The 18,411-nt window shown below is 35.6% G+C and overlaps 1 protein-coding gene across 7 annotated transcripts in view; it reads left to right on the forward strand.

Moving 5' to 3' along the window:
- Window positions 1-18,411, forward strand: part of LOC125665466 (protein boule-like) — a 53,099-nt gene that overhangs the window by 12,237 nt on the left and 22,451 nt on the right. For 5 of the 7 annotated variants that reach the window (XR_008799430.1, XM_048898102.2, XM_048898106.2 and 2 more), the window contains exons 3-6: window positions 7,071-7,162; window positions 8,218-8,275; window positions 12,617-12,691; window positions 15,391-15,412. Coding sequence is in view for 6 of the 7 variants with exons in the window: in XM_048898102.2 (XP_048754059.2) it covers window positions 7,071-7,162; window positions 8,218-8,275; window positions 12,617-12,691; window positions 15,391-15,412 (247 nt within the window). In the remaining variant the exon portion in view is untranslated. The remainder of the gene's footprint in view (window positions 1-7,070; window positions 7,163-8,217; window positions 8,276-12,616; window positions 12,692-15,390; window positions 15,413-18,411) is intronic. The other 2 variants (XM_048898103.2, XM_048898105.2) reach the window with 1 other exon arrangement.

Below are 18,411 nucleotides of genomic sequence, written 5' to 3' on the forward strand. Positions count from 1 at the left end.
TAAGTACACAGATTTTAAACACCCTATGTTCTGTTTGTGTTTGTGCATTGCCACTAGCAGTGTTTGAAATTGGTTTAAAACTTGGTATAGACCACGGGTCTATGCCAAAACAAGATGACATAGACCTCACTGAAGTGGCATAGACCGCAACATTAGGCCAAAATTAAAAATAGCTTTGTTTCCCGCACCCGACCGACCGTGTGAAAATGTTGCGAGCGAATTTTTTTTTTTTTTTGGTCATTGGATGTTCTGTTTTTTAACTCACCTGAGTGAGCCTTTCTGATCGCTTTTTGTCTGTCTGTCCGTCTGTCTGTTAAACTTTTCACATTTTCGACTTCTTCTCCAGAACCACTGGGCCAATTTCAACCAAACATGGCCAAAAGCATCCTTGGGTGAAGGGCTTTCAAGTTTGTTCAAATGAAGGGTCATATCCCTTTCAAAGGGGAGATAATCGCAAAAATAGGGTGGGGTCATTTAAAAATCTTCTTCTCAAGAACCACTAAGCCAGAAAAGCTGAGATTTACATGAAAGCTTCCTGACATAATGCATATTCAAGTTTGTTCAAATCATGCTGCCCCCCCCCCCCCCCCCCCCCCCCCCCCCCCGGTGGTAGGATGGGGCCACAAGGGGGGATCATAGTGCAGATTCAAATTTGTTCAAATCATGGCCCCCGGGGATAAGATGGAGCCCCAAGGGGGGATCAAAAGTTTTACACACAAATTTTCTTCTCGAGTCTATGCGAAAGTTGTTTGGACCACACAGGACATTCGGTCCTGTGTAACCAATGAACACACCGGACCGAACCAAATTTTATCAGTCTGAAAAACCTAATGTAAAAAAGTGAAAATGCAGAACCAAGGAAATCTTATTTATTATACTAGTAATGCTATTGATATTTTATTCTTCTCTGACAAAGTATTCAACAGACTTCCAATTTTCCTACTCTGACACATATTATCATCATACTTTAGATGGTACATGCGTATTTGGATTTGTGCGATATTGTTTACTTAAACAAACATTTAAATGACTCCACGTCAAAATAGTAAAGCTCAAAACCGGGCACAGAGACATCGGACATTCCAGTCTGGTGTAGAAAATGACACATCGGACCTGAGGCACTGCACAGTGGTCAGGTCCGAAGGTCCGATGTCTTTCGCATAGACTGAGAACCACTAAGCCAGAAAAGCTGAGATTTACATGAAAGCTTCCTGACATAATGCAGATTCAAGTTTGTTCAAATCATGGGCCCCGGGGGTTGGATGGGGCCACAATAGGGGATCAAAGTTTTACATACATTTATATAGGAAAAATCTTTAAAAATCTTCTTCTCAAGAACCACTGAGCCAGAAAAGCTGATTTTTACCTGAAAACTTTCTGACATAGTGCAGATTCAAGTTTGTTCAAATCATGGCCCCCGGGGGTAGGATGGGGCCACAAGGGGGATCAAAGTTTTACATACAACTATATAGTTAAAATCTTTATCTCAATAACCACTTAGTCAGAAAAGCTGATATTTGACTGATTATTTGCTTTACGTCTTAGAAGGTGGGACATACAGTGTGAAAATTAAACTTTGCTTTATAGCATTATAATTGCTTGTTTTATAATCAATGATACCTATATTTTCAAGAAAAAATGATGCAAAGATAGTTTAACTTTTATTTTTAATTTTAGAGGCCATTTTTTGCATGTTGTATGTACCGAAAAACTCACGTAACAGGACAGACATAAGAAAGAATTTTTAACTAATACAAAGAACCAAGAAACTTATTTCACACGTATCATACTTTATAATGACAAATAATAGTGTTCTTTTTTATGACATATCCAATGGTATTTAAACTTTCTATATTTATTTGGTAATCGTACTTGTTAAACATAGTCTTAAATGCAGACACTAGCAGTATATTTCTGTCAGTTTCAAAATAGTGTCAAAATGTTGTACATGATGGCTATAGTTTCATTCTTGACAACAGCTGCTAAACCATATCTATCTTTGAAACTACATGGTGAGTGGTAGATATTTGGTATAAATGGAAAAAAGCAAAGTAATCGGAAATATAATCACGTAACAAGACAGACGTTTATCATGTTTATTGTCTTTTCTTCTTTTTTTTTTTTTGTAAGGCAATCTCACATTATGTTTAAAGAATTTTAAAAGTCTAAGATATGTAATAAAGAAGTACCAAGGATATGAAGGAGGCATGATACAGTTAACTCATATCCAAGATACAGGTATGAATAACCTGAGAAACATATACAGAAAACCAAAAATATACAAAACACAAAATATTAACAAGCACAGATGGTAAGATCTCTAATTTAAGGAGCTGGAAACAAGTGTTTTTGAAATTGGGCACTTTCTAACACATTAGTCATGTATATCCTGGACATTTTGATTGAAATAATTCCAGTGATTGGGACAAGAGTAACAAAATCTGAAAAATCAGTACTCATTTGAGGGTTACATTGTACATGATCCACATTTACAATGATATAGAATCTTTATGTTTGACATTTTATATGTATACCATTCTGGTCACTGTTTATGGGCTTAAAGGGAAAAAATGTTTAGAAATAATATTGAATAAGGGAGCATCCATTAGATTCTCTATGGTTTATATTTAAAAAACTATCCTGCAACCCCCCCCCCTCCCTGTAATTTTTTTCTTGTGCTTTTAAAATTGACAAAAGTATAGTAAAATAAATTGAGGGGCAATAAAATAGACACCCCCACCAACAACAAACACCCAAACAATGTTGTAAAGCATCGGTGCTTGAACACCAATGCACATAAAGTTATATAGCGACAGGGAATGTTTTGTGTTGATAAAAAACATTTAGTTGCGTGAAATGTCTGGAACTGTTACGTGATGCACAAAATCTATATAAAAACAATGGGATTCCGTCAGATATGAGAACAAAACAATAATTTTAACATTCTATTTTCATAGTTAAAGCAATGATCGGTACAATTTTGTGCGGTTCAAAACGCTTAAGTCGTATTTTTCCACTTTAAGTTTTTGATGTCTGTAATTGTTACGTGTCTATTTTTAGCATGTCTGTCAATTTTGATATATTCTGGGAACAGTCAAATCCATTGATTGGCCAACAAAAAATCTGCTCTTTTTAATTACCATGGACCTCACATTTATGTATAATGTTGTCATTTTGAATTTGTAATCACTTGTTCAGAAATAAATCCAACTTTTTTTCTGTTTTCACGTAACTCATCTCTTCACGTAACATCACGTAACTCTTAGGACAGACATATTTCGTGCTGATCTTGAAATTGTTGTCGATGAAGAGTGTGACGTAATTAAGTTAAAAAGAGACCCGGATATACCGACTGCGCTTGAGCAACTGGATTTCCCCGAATATTTATAGCATTTCTATGTCATTTGCATAATGAAAGTAGATTTCACGTAACACGAAAATCGGACAGATAATTAGTATATACTTTTTCAAAACGAGAAAATACTCGAATTAGACCTTGGATAATCATACCGTTGTACATATATAAAGAAAACAAGTTGTTTTCGAAATGTTACAAGCAAAATACGGCTTAAGGAGGGTTTAATGAATAGAAATTAGGTGTGAAAGTTGTATGCCGGCATTGACAGACTCGCACGTCAAATAAGCCATTTACTAAAGTCGATAATTTCGTGTAATACGGAAGAAAATTTAATTTTTTGAAAATATGATTTTTTTAAGACACAATACCAATATTTTAAAAATCACAGACAATTATGACACAACTTGGGACATAAAAGGGAGATTTTTGTTGAAAGTTTGTGACACTAACCATGTCCCAAAAAATGGCTTCCAGAAAGGGATGAAATTGAACTTCCAGTGTTAATTAAATTAAGACAATTCAAGTCACAACAATAATTTTATTTATTTTATTGAACAAAATTATAATAAACAGGAAAATACCATAATCAATAGGAAAATAATTGATTTGCATGATATATACACAGTTTTAGTACCCTTGGGGATAAAATCATGTAAAGCAAATAATGAGTCATTTACAAGAAAACTTTCTGACATAGTGCAGATTCAAGTTTGTTCAAATCATGGCCCCCGGGGTAGGATGGGGCCACAAGTGGGGGGGGGGGGGGGGGTGTCAAAGTTTTACATACAAATATAGGAAAAATCTTTAAAAATCTTCTTCTCAAGAACCATTGGGCCAAAGAAGTTGACATTTACATGAAAGCTTTCTGACATAGTGTAGATTCAAGTTTGCAAAGGGTAGTTTGGGCCATAAGGCCACTGATAAAATGTGTTGTGTTTCCGCTAACCCGACCGACCCTAAATTATAGCCCCGACCCTAGAATTTTTTTTTGATATTTAAAAAAAAAAATCGTTATTTTCCCGGAAAAAATGTATTCCCGGTTCTTGGTTTTCAGTTCAGTTAGACATTGAGATGAAGTCATTCAAACGTTTTAATGATATACAAAATTGCATGGTATTGTGTCAAGCGTTTAAACAACATTGATAATGTTTCTAACTAACAGCATGGATGATGGTTGACCCAGTGGCTAGTACCTCCATGCGTGCTCACGCAACGATGATTTAACAATTGAAGTTAACAGACGGTCGAGAGACTCTGCCAAGTGTCATGTTTTCATAGAAGACTTTCTTTTGTTAAAATTGCCAACTCCTATGTTTTTTTTAGACGGTGGCTATTTATAGCCATGCACTGTCTTATACTATCATTTCAACGGGCATTAGACGGGGACCCTAGTTTTATATGGAGGTCATGATGCAGAGTGACAGACATGAATGTCCAGTCTGTCAAATTTGTATGCACATCCTTGGTTTCTGCTGCAGTTCTAACTGAAAACACTATGAAAAAGGCCGCAAATAAAGCAGTGAGCGCATCCGAGTTGTTGATGGCTGGTGAGAGCCGAGAGGAAAAAAAGATGTGCAGATTGTTTTTAAAATAAAAATTTATGTCCGGTAAAAAGTTTTAGCTGGAAGAGAGTTGGATCCCATTAGGATAAGTGGGATCTGCCCAGACTGTCTTCTTACCCTTGTTCCATTTAGATTGTGAAAATACATCCAGAAATGTATTAATAAACTTAAAATATGTTAATGATGTTGATATTTTGGTGATGATTTAATATATTTTTTCAAAACCATCACATTATTTTCCTGTCAAACATATCCAATAGAAGTATTCCTATGACAACCAATCTAAATGTAGAAACAATATATCTGGTACTTGTAGAGCATAGTGGCATAGAGGAGTTAACTTTTGTGTTTTATGCTAGATAATAAGATATGTTTCATTGAAAAATATAGTTTCTTATAAAACATCTGGAAATAATCCTCAGCCAATAACGGGTGAAATGTTATGATTGAAAGTTTACTTGCAAAGCAATTTAAGCAAAATTTTATTTTGAAAGTATAAAATTCAATAGAACATTTAACTTGTGCAGTAATTAGGGCTATACGGACCGTGGATATCGGCCTGGATAGCTCAGTGGTTAGAGCACCTGACTAGAAATGCAGGGGTCCAGCCAATGATTTTCTCCTTCCCATACTACATTTGGTGCAGGTGCAGGTTGGCCTGTCAGGGGCAAAAAGAACCTGGGTTGATATTGAAAGACAATTATAAAGTTATAATTGATCTTAACGAGGGAGGAATGTAGTAATTAGGGCTATACGGACGGGATATTGGCCTGGATAGCTCAGTGGTTAGAGCACCTGCCTAGTAATGCAGGGGTCCCGGGTTTGATTCCCAGTCCAGCCAAAGATTTTCTCCTCCTTCCTATACTACACTTGTTAGAGTTTACAATGTTTTTGCATACTTTGAAAAAATAAAATTTAAAAAAAAAAAAAAAATTATTTCCTACCCACTTACCCTATTTTTTTCTGGAACGTTAGCGGAAACTCAACAATTTTTACCGTTGGCCTAATAGGGACCAAGGTTTTACATGCAAATATATATGGAAAGTCTTCAGATATGGGCCAAGGTGACTCAGGTGAGCGATGTGGCCCATGGGCCTCTTGTTTTTTTAACCGGATCTTGACCGGAATCGTTCCGCATATTATTTTGAGCCTTGGAGTTATTTCCCTTGTACAGAATTCTGTGGATAACCGGAACTACTCGGCCATTTTGGATACCAGCAAAGCAAGGCCCCTATTGATTTTGGAGAACAAAGGTCAAAGTCACAGTGACCGAATATAGATTGAAAACTTCAGACAAATATGGTTTCTGGACAGTAACTCGAAAAGTTTAAAACTGAAATTAGTTCTTCACAATTATAGATATGCCACATCATTCCTGGCTTTACAATGTATCCCATGCAACTCTGCTCATGCACCCCTGGGTGCATATACTGATTTATCACTTATGGCCCTTGGACTTGGAAAAATAGCATGAATTATCAGTTTTCCGGACTTTTTTTGGTTGTGTTTGCAGATATTCATTTGATATTTGGTACATTGCTTTGCCATAACAAGTTACAAATCGAGTTTGAATTTCATCTTGGTCCATTGATTTTCCATTAAGTTATGGCCCTTGGGCGTAGAAAAATAGCATGAATATATTGTTAGTTTACATCCAAGTTTCTTATCTCTGTAGATAAGAATTAAGAATACTACACTCATTAAAACTTCTAGCATAGTAATACTACAATATAGCTAAATTATTCATGATCATCTACATGTCATAGTTTATTGACTTGGTTAAAGACCTAAACCTAATTATAAATTTGTTTGTTTTCTTGGTCTAGTCTCTACTTGAATAGTAGTTGATTTCCAACCATTCCTATTCTGGTTCCCCAATTTTCCCTTTTACCATAACCTACATAATAAACTTTGAATATTGTTGTGGTACAGTGATATTTGCATCCGGTAGGGGACTATGTATTGCCATGCAATACTTTCAGAATGCTTGTTTCATTTTAATAACATGAACAAAATATGTTTACTGGACTGGTGACTTAAAAAGTTAGTTTCAAGCCGGGCCTGCAGTATTTGAGTGTATTGATTCTGTATTTCTGTAGATGTGAGTTATCATATGATGCTGTATTGCATGAATTCTCTCTGATTTTCAGACATCAGAATTAGAATTGAAACAGTTCTTCACAGCCTATGGAGCTGTCAAAGATGCTAAGATAATTGCAGACCGCGCTGGTGTGTCGAAAGGGTATGTAAATAAATAAATGAATGTTTATTTGGTATATACATGCACACAAACATACGTACCATGTAGAAATAATCTCTCCATCTCTATTCAAGGATCAACATTTAACATGGTACTGTAGGCTAGTGTGAAAATACTAAAAGACTAGGTTATTGTGAATTCCTGGATTGTAAAATGCTAGAATTTCTCTTAAATGAATTGATAGTTAAAGGCATAGGATCTATCTTTTATCTCAAAAATGACATCGCAATATTTTGCAAGAAAAACACTAAAAAACAAATCTGTAGTATTAATTATGAGTTATCTATAGCTGCAGCGCTTTGAAATTGAAGTCATTTTGACGTTTTAGCCCTGTATAAAATGTTTGTCTGGAGGACACTATATTAAACTGGTACCCCACTGAATGGTGACTACACACAAACATAAGAGATGCAAAGTCAACAGGGTACCAGTTTAGACCAATTAGAACAGGGAATTATTTTCTAATTACTATCGTATCCAATGTGTTTGTAAACATTCTGAAGAACTTTTTGTGATTTTCTAATTATGATCTTTAATTTTGCCACCTTTTTGGAACATGCAAAATTTTACCAATATCTTAGACCTTTAAGTTATCCATTACAATTTAAAATTTTCAAAATGTTATTGCATTGTTTACATGATAGCTAGGATTCCAATCGTATCATCAACATTGAAGTGTATTATTTAAAGTAGATAGAATGACAGATGCTAAGAAGATGAGTTTGTGATAAAGTTCATAACTGTCCCGTGGGGATCCAGGTTAGAATAGGTCCTAAGTACCTCTTGCTTGTCGTAAATGGCAACTTAATGGGGCGGTCCTTCAGAAGAGACCTTAAGAACTGAGTACCTCTGTGTCACGGCAGGTGTGGCACGATAAAGATCCCTTCCTGCTCGAAGGCTGTAAGTGCTGAGCAAAGACCTTAATCTTGCAGCCCTTTACCAGCAATGGGGATGTATGCATATACATGTGAAAAATTCTCATGCTGAATGTTAAAACAATATACCACCACCACAGTCATTTTTATTGTGTATTGAAGGTATGGATTTATCACATTTGAAAATCAGGAAGATGCAGACAGGATTATTAAGAAAGAGGTTAGTGATTTCCTTTTTAGGTCACCTGAGTCACTCAGCTGACCAATTGCTATTAGACTGACGTCATCGTTAGTGGTGAATTATCAGTTGAACAATTTTAAGTTCTTCTTGATAACTACCATTCCAATTCTTTTCAAATTTGGTATGAGCATCTTGGACACAAGGGAAACAAATTGTAAATGTCAGGACTCCTGCACCACCAGAGCTTAATTAAGATAAACTAGTTATGTTATGTATAGTCATAAAAATATCTTGGTGATTTAAAATTTAACCTTCTTCAGAGGCAGAGTTGGCGAAAGAGCATACAAATCCACAGGACATTATGTCCTGTAGATTAGGGATAATTTAGAAAATCTACCAGACAAGTAAACAATTTATCAGACAGAGTAAAAAAAACATGAGATTGTTTCACCTTTTATTTTCAAGCCTTGAGTGTGACAGTTGAAAACATAACTTGTTTTTAACAGCTCTCTATTTTTTGACCACATAGGAATTAAACTTTCTTATCAAGTTTGTTGTAGTTTGATTTTCATCCTTTTTAACTCATAGGTACTTTTGGGTATAACCATACACACACACACACACACACCCAGTTTACAAAAAAAAAAAATTCATAGCATAAATGTAACCATTTTCGTTTAATTACTCGTTTTACTATGCATATTCACCATGAAACGTAAAACTTGCCATTTTTGACGTATCTTCAAAGTAACTTTAAAAATGAAAGTAGATTACCCCTTGGAAAACTCCATGCAATGCTAAATAAAGGTAAATATTATGTGATGTAGTTGTTTACTCACTCAACCTTACAATAAAACTTCTTTGAACTACGCAACATAAAGTCGGCCAACATTTACCTAATCTATTGCTTAAATTTTCATTAGACTGACGAAAATGAAGAGCTACCGCCATGGAAGTGAATAGTTAAATTTACTTTAAAAACCTTTTGTTGTAAACTAAGGGGGAGGGGGATATGCAATCATGTTGACAAACTGTTCAAGCACCTGTGTTTACACATTCAACTTTCTTTTCGTCGTGTGAACTACGATTTTTCAACCGTTTGATAGGCCACACAATCAGAAGTAGAATGACATGCACAATATTGAACGCACACACATGGAGTTGGCTTATGATTTCTGGGAAAGCAAGTTCGTGGTATAAAAGCAAGTTATCTTTACATGTTTTAATTTTTGAAGAATTTCAGGGTTAATTTCAGCCAAACTTGTCACAAAGTATACTTTGGTAAAGAGGATTGAAGTTTGTTTAAAAATGAAGTGTCATGCCCTTTTTGAAGTGGAAATAATCAAGAATTCGGTTAAAAAAAATTTATGGCATTGTTAAATAGTCTTCAAGAACCACTTGGCCAATTTCAAACAAATTTGACACAAATCATCTGTGGGTAAAGGGGATTCAAATTTGTTCAAATGAAGGGCCATGCCCCCTCTAAAGGGGAATTGATCAAGTGAATGCAAAAATAGGATGGAGTCATTAAAAAAAATTGTTAAGAACCACCACACCAGAAAAGTTGAAACTTGCATTATCGCAATTCACCTTTGAATTAGAACGCTTTACCCGATATAGTATTGCGTTGTGTGACAACACAATTGAATGAGATGATTGAACAATTTGAATGACATGTTTGATGTAATACAATAAGAGTTTTTATTGGCTGATTACAGCCCGCCCACTTTCTTGAGCGGATTCAGTGTAGCTGGAGAACTGTACATAGCTCTCTGAAAAGATCCACCTCTTATAAAAACCTTCGATTTACGGGTCACAAAAAGCTGCGGACGGTTGAGGCCTGAAATCGGTGTATTCTTGTGTTGCTGTCTCATAAACTCAATATAAAAAAATCTTAACATATTTTCCTACTATATACTTGCGTCCAAACATACCTTCAAATATTCATTAAAGCCACACACCACCCGAAAACTCGCAGCTTCAAATGATTTCGTTTTTTGACGTAGCCATGTTAGGTAGCCGGTCACTTCGAACTCTTGCTATTGGTATCTATTCATAAAATCGGTTGGAAGTTATATATTCGCTCTTCATTTATTATCAACACGAATAATTAATAGAAATTAAAACATTTTTGTAAAGGTAAAATAAGCTCTAGATGAATGAAAATGCTACATTAGGACATTAGATGGAGACCGGCCGGCGCGGCCGCTCATGACTAATGAAAGCCGCACTGCCGTGAGTTTAGCTATTTGAATAATTATCATTTAATAGGACTGGGGCGGTATATTATTTAAACAATTTAGCTAAAATATTTGTGGGGTATTAGTACACATCTAGACGCTATTGTGCCAATATGGAAATGAACCGAGATTCAAATTGACTGGCTACGTCTACGAACGAAATCATCAAAAGCTGTGATCGAGTTTTTGGGTTGTATGGGGCTTTAATAAATATTTGAAGGTATGTTTGGACACAAGTATAGTAGGAAAATATGTTAGGAATTTTTTTTTATATTAAATTTATGATACAACAACACAAGAATACAACTTTTTCTCTTTCTTCCTTTGAAGTTTTTTTTCCATCTAGCATCTTGGCGTCATGTTTTCAAATGCTCACTACTCCCGTATAAGGGAATTTGGGCGGACTTATACATATGGACCAATAAGAGTTTCTGTTGCATTTCGCAATTGTATTACAAACAGATTCAATTGTGTCGTCACACAACGCAATACTATATCGGCCAAAGCGTTCTAATTCAAAGGTGAATTGCGATAAAGCTTTATGACATAATGTAGTTTACCGTTTGTTCAAATCATGGCATCCAAGAGTAGAGTGTGGGCCACAATATGGGGATCGTAGTTGTACATGGAGATATAAAGGATAAATTTTTAAAAATCTCCCGTCTTAAGAACAATTGGGCCATGGTTAGTCAGCATTCCTGGGTAGTGCAGACTCAGATTTGTTCAAATTGTGCTCCCCAGGGGGTAGGGTAGGGTAGGGTAGAGCCACAATAGGGGATCCAAGTTTTACATGGGAATGTTTATCTTCTTACTATGGATTGGTTGGTTGCATTCATTATAAGATTGCTGTAATAAACAAACATCAAAAATTTAAAACCTGGATTCTTCACTGACAATGGATAGGAGGGAAGGCCAAGGCACAGTAATTCCAAGTAGACCTTTGTTGCTTGTAACGAAGTATGCACTGCCTAAAAGCCGATCAGTAGTACTAAGTAGTATATATATACTAAATGCAAAAGCACTCGTGCATGACCTGAAACGGGGATATATCGCATAGATATGTACTGTACAAATGATTTTCAAAAAAGTATTATTTGGCAAAAAGTTCTTTCTTTCAACAGTTTTTAAACAGGTAATAATCATCTATCACACAAATAAATATTCATGAGAAAAAGGGCTATCAGAAAAAAAGATCTCGGGTCTTTTTGCAGAGGTAACTCGGAACATATTAAAAAAAACCTGATCAACAGGTAAAAGACTTTCAGTCAAAGGTCACTCAAGGTTATTTATAAAGGTCAAGGTCACTAAGAACATGTTATATACAGATATAAATCTCAATTCAACAATATTTGAAGTTATTGATCATTGTGTGAATGTCACTGAATGACTTTTGGTTAAAGGTCACTCAAAATCATTTATGTAAAGGTCAGCATACATTATAGATGAAAAAACTCTTCAATTCAACAATATTTCAACAGTTAGTGATATATATGGTATTTTGTGTTTTCATGTTTTATGTGTACAATCAGGATAGGTAAAGCTACGGACTGTTTACATATTATGATAACACCTTTTACATCGTTGCTTTTTAATGCTTTATTTATTTTCTATGTTTTTTGTGTATAACATTCTGTAGTAAGGTATATATGCATTGTAAAGCACCTTTGAGCATACATAGTGTATAAAAAGGGTGCTATATAAGTATGGTATTATTATTTATTTTTATATTATTATAATCACACAAATGTGTATAGTGTGAATGACTTTTGGACAAAGGTCTGAAATAAGGGAGAACATCATGTATTGCTCATTTAGCACACTAATAATTATTAAATACCCAAATGGATTTCAGAGAAAGTCACTCAAGGTCATTTTGTAAAAGTCGCTCAGATTATTTACCTAAAATATGAAAAAGAAAAACCCTTGTTTCGTCAATATTTCAAGTTATTTAATTATGATGAATGACTCGCTTAATGATAATATCATTAAGCAAGTCATTCATCATAATTATGAAGGAGTTCATTGATTAGGTGTAGTTTGGAGGAATATCTATCAGCTTTCACTGATTTTCTTGTTTACTGGAGTTTGAGTATTGAGCTAATAGTAATGTTTTTGTACAAACTTTTCCTGTGTGTTTCAGTCAGATAATCTGGTATTCAAAGATAGGAAGCTGAACATTGGGCCTGCAGTCCGTAAACAGGTAACCCAATCAGATGTAAGTGGAAATATACATTGTAGTAGGCATATATGTGATAGTAATGGTTAATTATAAGTAATGTATAGCATGATGCAGGTATTCATTCACTTTTTATTCAGGACTATTATGGTATGGCATCATCTGTCTGTCCAGATCTTATAGGGAAAATGCAAAGTGAACTGTAAGCCCCAGAATCAGTAACTTGGTGCATTTGAACACGATAACTGTTTTTCAAGGTCGTAGTATCAGTTAATTGGAAGACCTTGTAGCCAGAATATAGGCTGAACTATTGGAGCTGAGACTGTCAAACTTGGTACACATCCACATGCCAAGCAGAGGATGCCTATTGTTTCTCAGGTCCTAAGGTCAAGGAACTGCGGTGGTGGTCTAGAGGTAAAGCGTTTGTCCCACATGTGGAAGGTCGGGGTTCGAATCCTGGCTACAACAGACTGAAGTTGTTAAAACGGGTAGTGACAGTTCCATCGCCAAACGCACGGCGTCAGGTGTGAATGTCACGGGTTCTCAGAGATGACCTTAAAATCGGATGACCCACGTCACAGTAGATGTGACACACTAAAGAACCCTCACTGCTCAATGGCCACAAGTGCTGAGGAAAGGCCTAAATGCACTATGTAAACATCTCCCAACTTTTCTTAATTTCCTCTGTTATGGTAATTGCTATCAAGATAGCTCATGATATCATTTTTACTTTCTCAGTTAACTTAAGAGTTTTCTAAACCAAGAGGAAGGCTAAGAAACTATAACAAAGCTTCAAAAAAGGTTAGACTGACTCGCGTCAAACATGTCAGATCATTGTACTGACAGTAGCTGAAATTAAGAAACAAAATAGAAAGTGAACTAGAGCAAAGCTTGTTGCAAAGCAACGAGAGGTCTGCCGTCGGAGCTGTGTGACATAACTTTTCAGTCCCAATAATGAAGAAAAAATTACTATTTAAATTTATGAAATTTATGGCTCAGGACATACAATAAAGGTTTATAGCTGTTACCAATATTTTATCATACAACAAAATTATGATAGCATAATATTCAGACTGAAGAGAATAATTCATATAGTTTGAATTATTTATACATACAAATCAAATAATCTTAACCAGCACAATTAGTAGAAGGTCTTCCGTTGTTACGGAAGACCGTAATTAAGAATTTGGATTGCTGCAAGAATTAATACAGTCGCGCATATTTGTAAATGAATGTAAATTGTGTCTATGTAACAAGGTATGTTGATTGAAATCCCCTTTTACATTGATACATGAATTCATATCAATTACTATTGCTGTAATAATCTAGGGGTAAAGAAAACGTATGTAAGAATTAAGAAAATATATGTAACATAAAAGTTTTGTATAAGAAATAGACAATTTGCAAGTGAAAAGAAGTGCCAGGAAATGCTCAGAATGCAGGATTTTGCACCATTTACCCCAAAGCTTCTGGGGGCCTAAGCGGTCCCCAGACCCCCGGCCTATAGGGGTGATCTTTAAATCAGCTTTCTTTATTTACTTGCAAAATCAGGTCTGCGAAATCATTTTTTTTTTATGAACACAGGTATTGCCCTCAAATTTTGTCATGAACCCCTATCAGAAAAATATCTAAATCAGCTTCAACTTGATTGGTGCACTGTGACCTACTTTTGGGCTAAAAGTAGGTCAAATAGTTTCCTGGACTTTTTCTCTTCATGGATACAGATATTATACACTGAAAGTTTTGTGACCTAAACTTTGGAGTATTGACTACTTTGAAGAAAGGTCTCGTTCAAAATCTCAACTAAGGAAATCAGAACTTTAAAGGGACTGATTCACGATTTTACCCAAAATTTGGTTTTTCACTTTTAATGATCAAAATCTACTGTCTAATGTGTTTCAAAGATTTCAAATGAAAATTAAGGTTATACATCATCACAGAAGCTCATTTTAGAGAATTTATTATCTGTTTTGTAAACAAAGATTGCGGTTTGTTATTGTTTACGAAATTTCAAAAGAAATGGATATTGATCTAAGTTTATTATATACCTTTCACATTTCAAACATTTTTGGGGTAGAATGTGTCATCTAAAAGTTAAAATTTGTGACTATGCAAAATTAAGATGAATTATAATACAAAATCAATATTTCACTTGTTTGTTTGTTTACATAAAAAGACTCGAGTCTTTGTTTACATAACACAGATTTAAGCGTGGAATATAGCTTTTATTCTTGCATTCAGAAGGTCAAAATTTTGGCTGTCAATATTAAATGAGTTATATTTTTAATGTTTAACATCAAAAATGAAAAATATTTTGATCAAAAATCGTGATCCAGTCCCTTTAATATTGAGTATATAGATTTCTCATGGCAAGACCTTCTGTTCCATGCAGTGATCTATGACCTTGACCCTTTCCTAGAACAGCAAGGTCATGTTGGAGTTGAGGCATCCCCATGTTGTGTGAATTCAGTTTTACTTGGACCTTTTGAAATCATTCATGGGAATAAAGATAATAAAAAATCTTTTAAAATCACAACAGCTGAACAACAGTAGGGCCAAAGTAACTCACGTTAGTGATGTGGTCCATGGACCAGATTAATACAATCTATGCAAAGAATTTTGAGATAGTTCTTATGACATAGAATTATATCCCCCCCCCCCTTTTTTTTTTTGGAGATATTGTTTTTCACTTTTGTTGTTGAAAAGCTGTTAATTAGTTCTGGTTTGATTTCTTTCAGCAGGTGCTTCCTCGAACCTTTGGTAAGTAATTCTCAAGTTAGGCAACATGATTTAAATTTAGAGCCTTTTATGCACAGGTAATCGATGGCGTTCTGTTTTTGTCCAATGTTGCGTGCTTATCTTGAATGAACATTTGAACATTTTCAAACTTTTTTGGAAACCACTGGGTTGATTTTCACCAAATTGCATAACATTTTTACATGAAATTTGCTTTGTGTACACACACATGCACACACACAGAGCTGTGGAAATTTTTTTCCAGAAGCCTGTCATTCGGACAGACATGTTTATCAACTTTGCCTGTCCGAACAGATTTAAGCCTGTCCGAATATTAAGAGTTAAAAAGTTAAAATTAACATAATTTATAAAACTGAAGTAACACACAGATCGCAGGTTTTAGAAGTTTATTATAACATGTCTTACACTAGTTTTCAAACTCAATTTCTAATTCTCTCACAACCTCTCTCACCATTCTTTCATTCTCATCAAAATCTTGCTCACACTCTGATTCACACTCACTCTCTTCATCATCCATTCTCTCACCTACTCTTATTCCATCCCTAACACTCTGTCTCTCATCTAATCCTGCTCTGACTTTCACTGTCACTCTCTCTCTCTCATATTCACTTTCATTCACTATTTGATCGGCCACGACACCATACTTTCACGCGGTTTAGTTTGCCTGGTTCCCTGTCCCTACTATGCGTCGTTAGTGAGCTAGGGAACCAGACAAAGGTTTCATTTGGAGATCGTCGCCTCACACATTGTATAGGCCTAAAGCATCGCGTAGTGAAGTCATCCGAGGATTACCGATGCATAAGAAACGACAAATCTGGATAAAGACTGTTTACGCGGTGGCATTTTGTGTTTTTAGGTCACCTGAATCATTCAGGTGACCTATTGCTATCTGTTTTTGTCCGTCGTCGTGCATTAACATTTGAACATTTTCAGCTTCTTCTCTGAAACCCCTGAACCAATTTCAACCAATTTTGGCATATAGCATCTGTGGGTGGAGGGGAACAAAAGTTGTGAAATTCGTGGTCCCTGCCCCCCTGGGGCCTGAGGGGTGGGGCAAAAACCATCAAAATGAGTGTAATTTTAAAAAATCTTCTTTACTCCTGGACATCAAGAAGCCAAACTGTGGGCATAATTATAATGAACGTTGAGCCCTCTACCTAAATTGTGAAATTCATGGCCCCTGGGGCAGGGGTTCTTGTGTTAGGGTGGGGCTCTATTGGTCATATAGTGAAAATGTAGAAATTCTTTGAAAATCTTCTTCTCTGTCTCTGGGTATTAAGTAGACAAACTAATAGTATGGTAATGATGAGCAAGGATGCCTCTTTAAAAATTGTGAAATTCATGGCCCCTGGATCAGGGGTTCTGGTTGTTAGGGTGGGGCTCTATTGGTCATATAGTGAAAATGTAGAAATTCTTTGAAAATCTTCTTCTCTGTCTCTGGGTATTAAGTAGACAAACTAATAGCATGGTAATGATGAGCAAGGATGCCTCTTTAAAAATTGTGAAATTCATAGCCCCTGGATCAGGGGTTCTGGTGCTAGGGTGGGCTTCTACAAGTCATATAGTGAAAATGCATTATTTCTTTGAAAATCTTCTTCTCTGTCCTTGGGTATTAAGTAGACAAACCAATAGCATGGTTATGATGAGCAAGGATGCCTCTTTCAAAATTGTGAAATTCATGGCCCCTGGGTCAGGGGTTCTGGTATTAGAGTGGGGCCCTATTGATCATATAGTGAAAATGCATTTTATTTCTTTGAAAATCTTCTCCTCTGCTGCTGGGTATTAAGTAGACAAACTAATAGTATGATAATGATGATCAAGGATGCTTCTTTCAAAACTGAAATTTATGGCCCCTGGGTCAGGAGTTCTGGTGCAAAGGCTGGGCTGATTGATTATATAGTGAAAATGCAGTCCGACATTTAACGAACTTGTGTCGGTCACGGCCAAATTAAGCCGGTCTTGCCGGCATGACCGGCAGTTTTCCACAGCTCTACACACACACACACACACACACACACACACACACACACACACACACACATATACACATTCACAGATTCAAGGACTTGTGATTCCTGATGAATATCCATTAAATGAACCTAGAATTTTGCTTATGAAAGTTTATGTGTTAAGTATACATGTATCAATGATTTAAAAATGGGAGGGAATTTAAAAAAGAAGAAGGGATAGTTACAATCCTCAATGTACTTGTACATATGCTATATGCAGAAAGCAGAACTGTTGATATGTGATGTGTGTTGCTTCATCACTAGGCTAGCAATGATATGGAGGTCATTGGGAAGCAGCATAAATTTTGGTATATAAAATGTACTGGTATACATTTTTAGCTCTTCTGAGCCAAAGGCTCAAAGAGCTAATGCTATGGCCATTTGTGCGGTGTGCGTAAACTTTTTAGAAAAAGGGCTATAACTCAAGAACCCCTTGGCCAATTTTTTTCAAATTTGTTACAGGGTATCATTGGCCCAAGGGCTTTCATACATACTAAATAGAGGGATGTGACCCTTTAACAAGGGGAGATAATCAGGAAAATACAAACAAAAGTAGTGGTTGCTAAAAAATCTTCTCAAGAACCACAGGGCAGATTATCACCAAACTTACACATAAGGATGAGGATATGTTGTAGATTAAAAATTGTTCAAGTCATTACCCTGGGGCAAAGGGCGTGGTCTCAAGGTCACTTCAAAGTTGACCTAAATTTAAAAAAATTTTAAATTCCTTAAATCTTAGATATTTTAGTCATTATAAGGACTAGGATCATCAAATTTTGACAGTTGATGCATCTTAGGACCTTCTGTCAAGTTTGTCTCAAAAGTAGGTCACGGTGACCTACTTTTTGAATTTTGCAGGTATTTATTTTAAAATTAATTTTGATGCATATCTTGGACACTTTGAAGCCTATGATCATCAAAAGTTGTCAGTTGGTGGATCATGGGACCTTGAAATGCGTCAACTGAAAAATAGGTCACCGTGACCTACTTTCT

This window comes from Ostrea edulis, chromosome 10 (assembly GCF_947568905.1).
Source record: "Ostrea edulis chromosome 10, xbOstEdul1.1, whole genome shotgun sequence".
Lineage (NCBI taxonomy): Eukaryota > Metazoa > Mollusca > Bivalvia > Ostreida > Ostreidae > Ostrea > Ostrea edulis.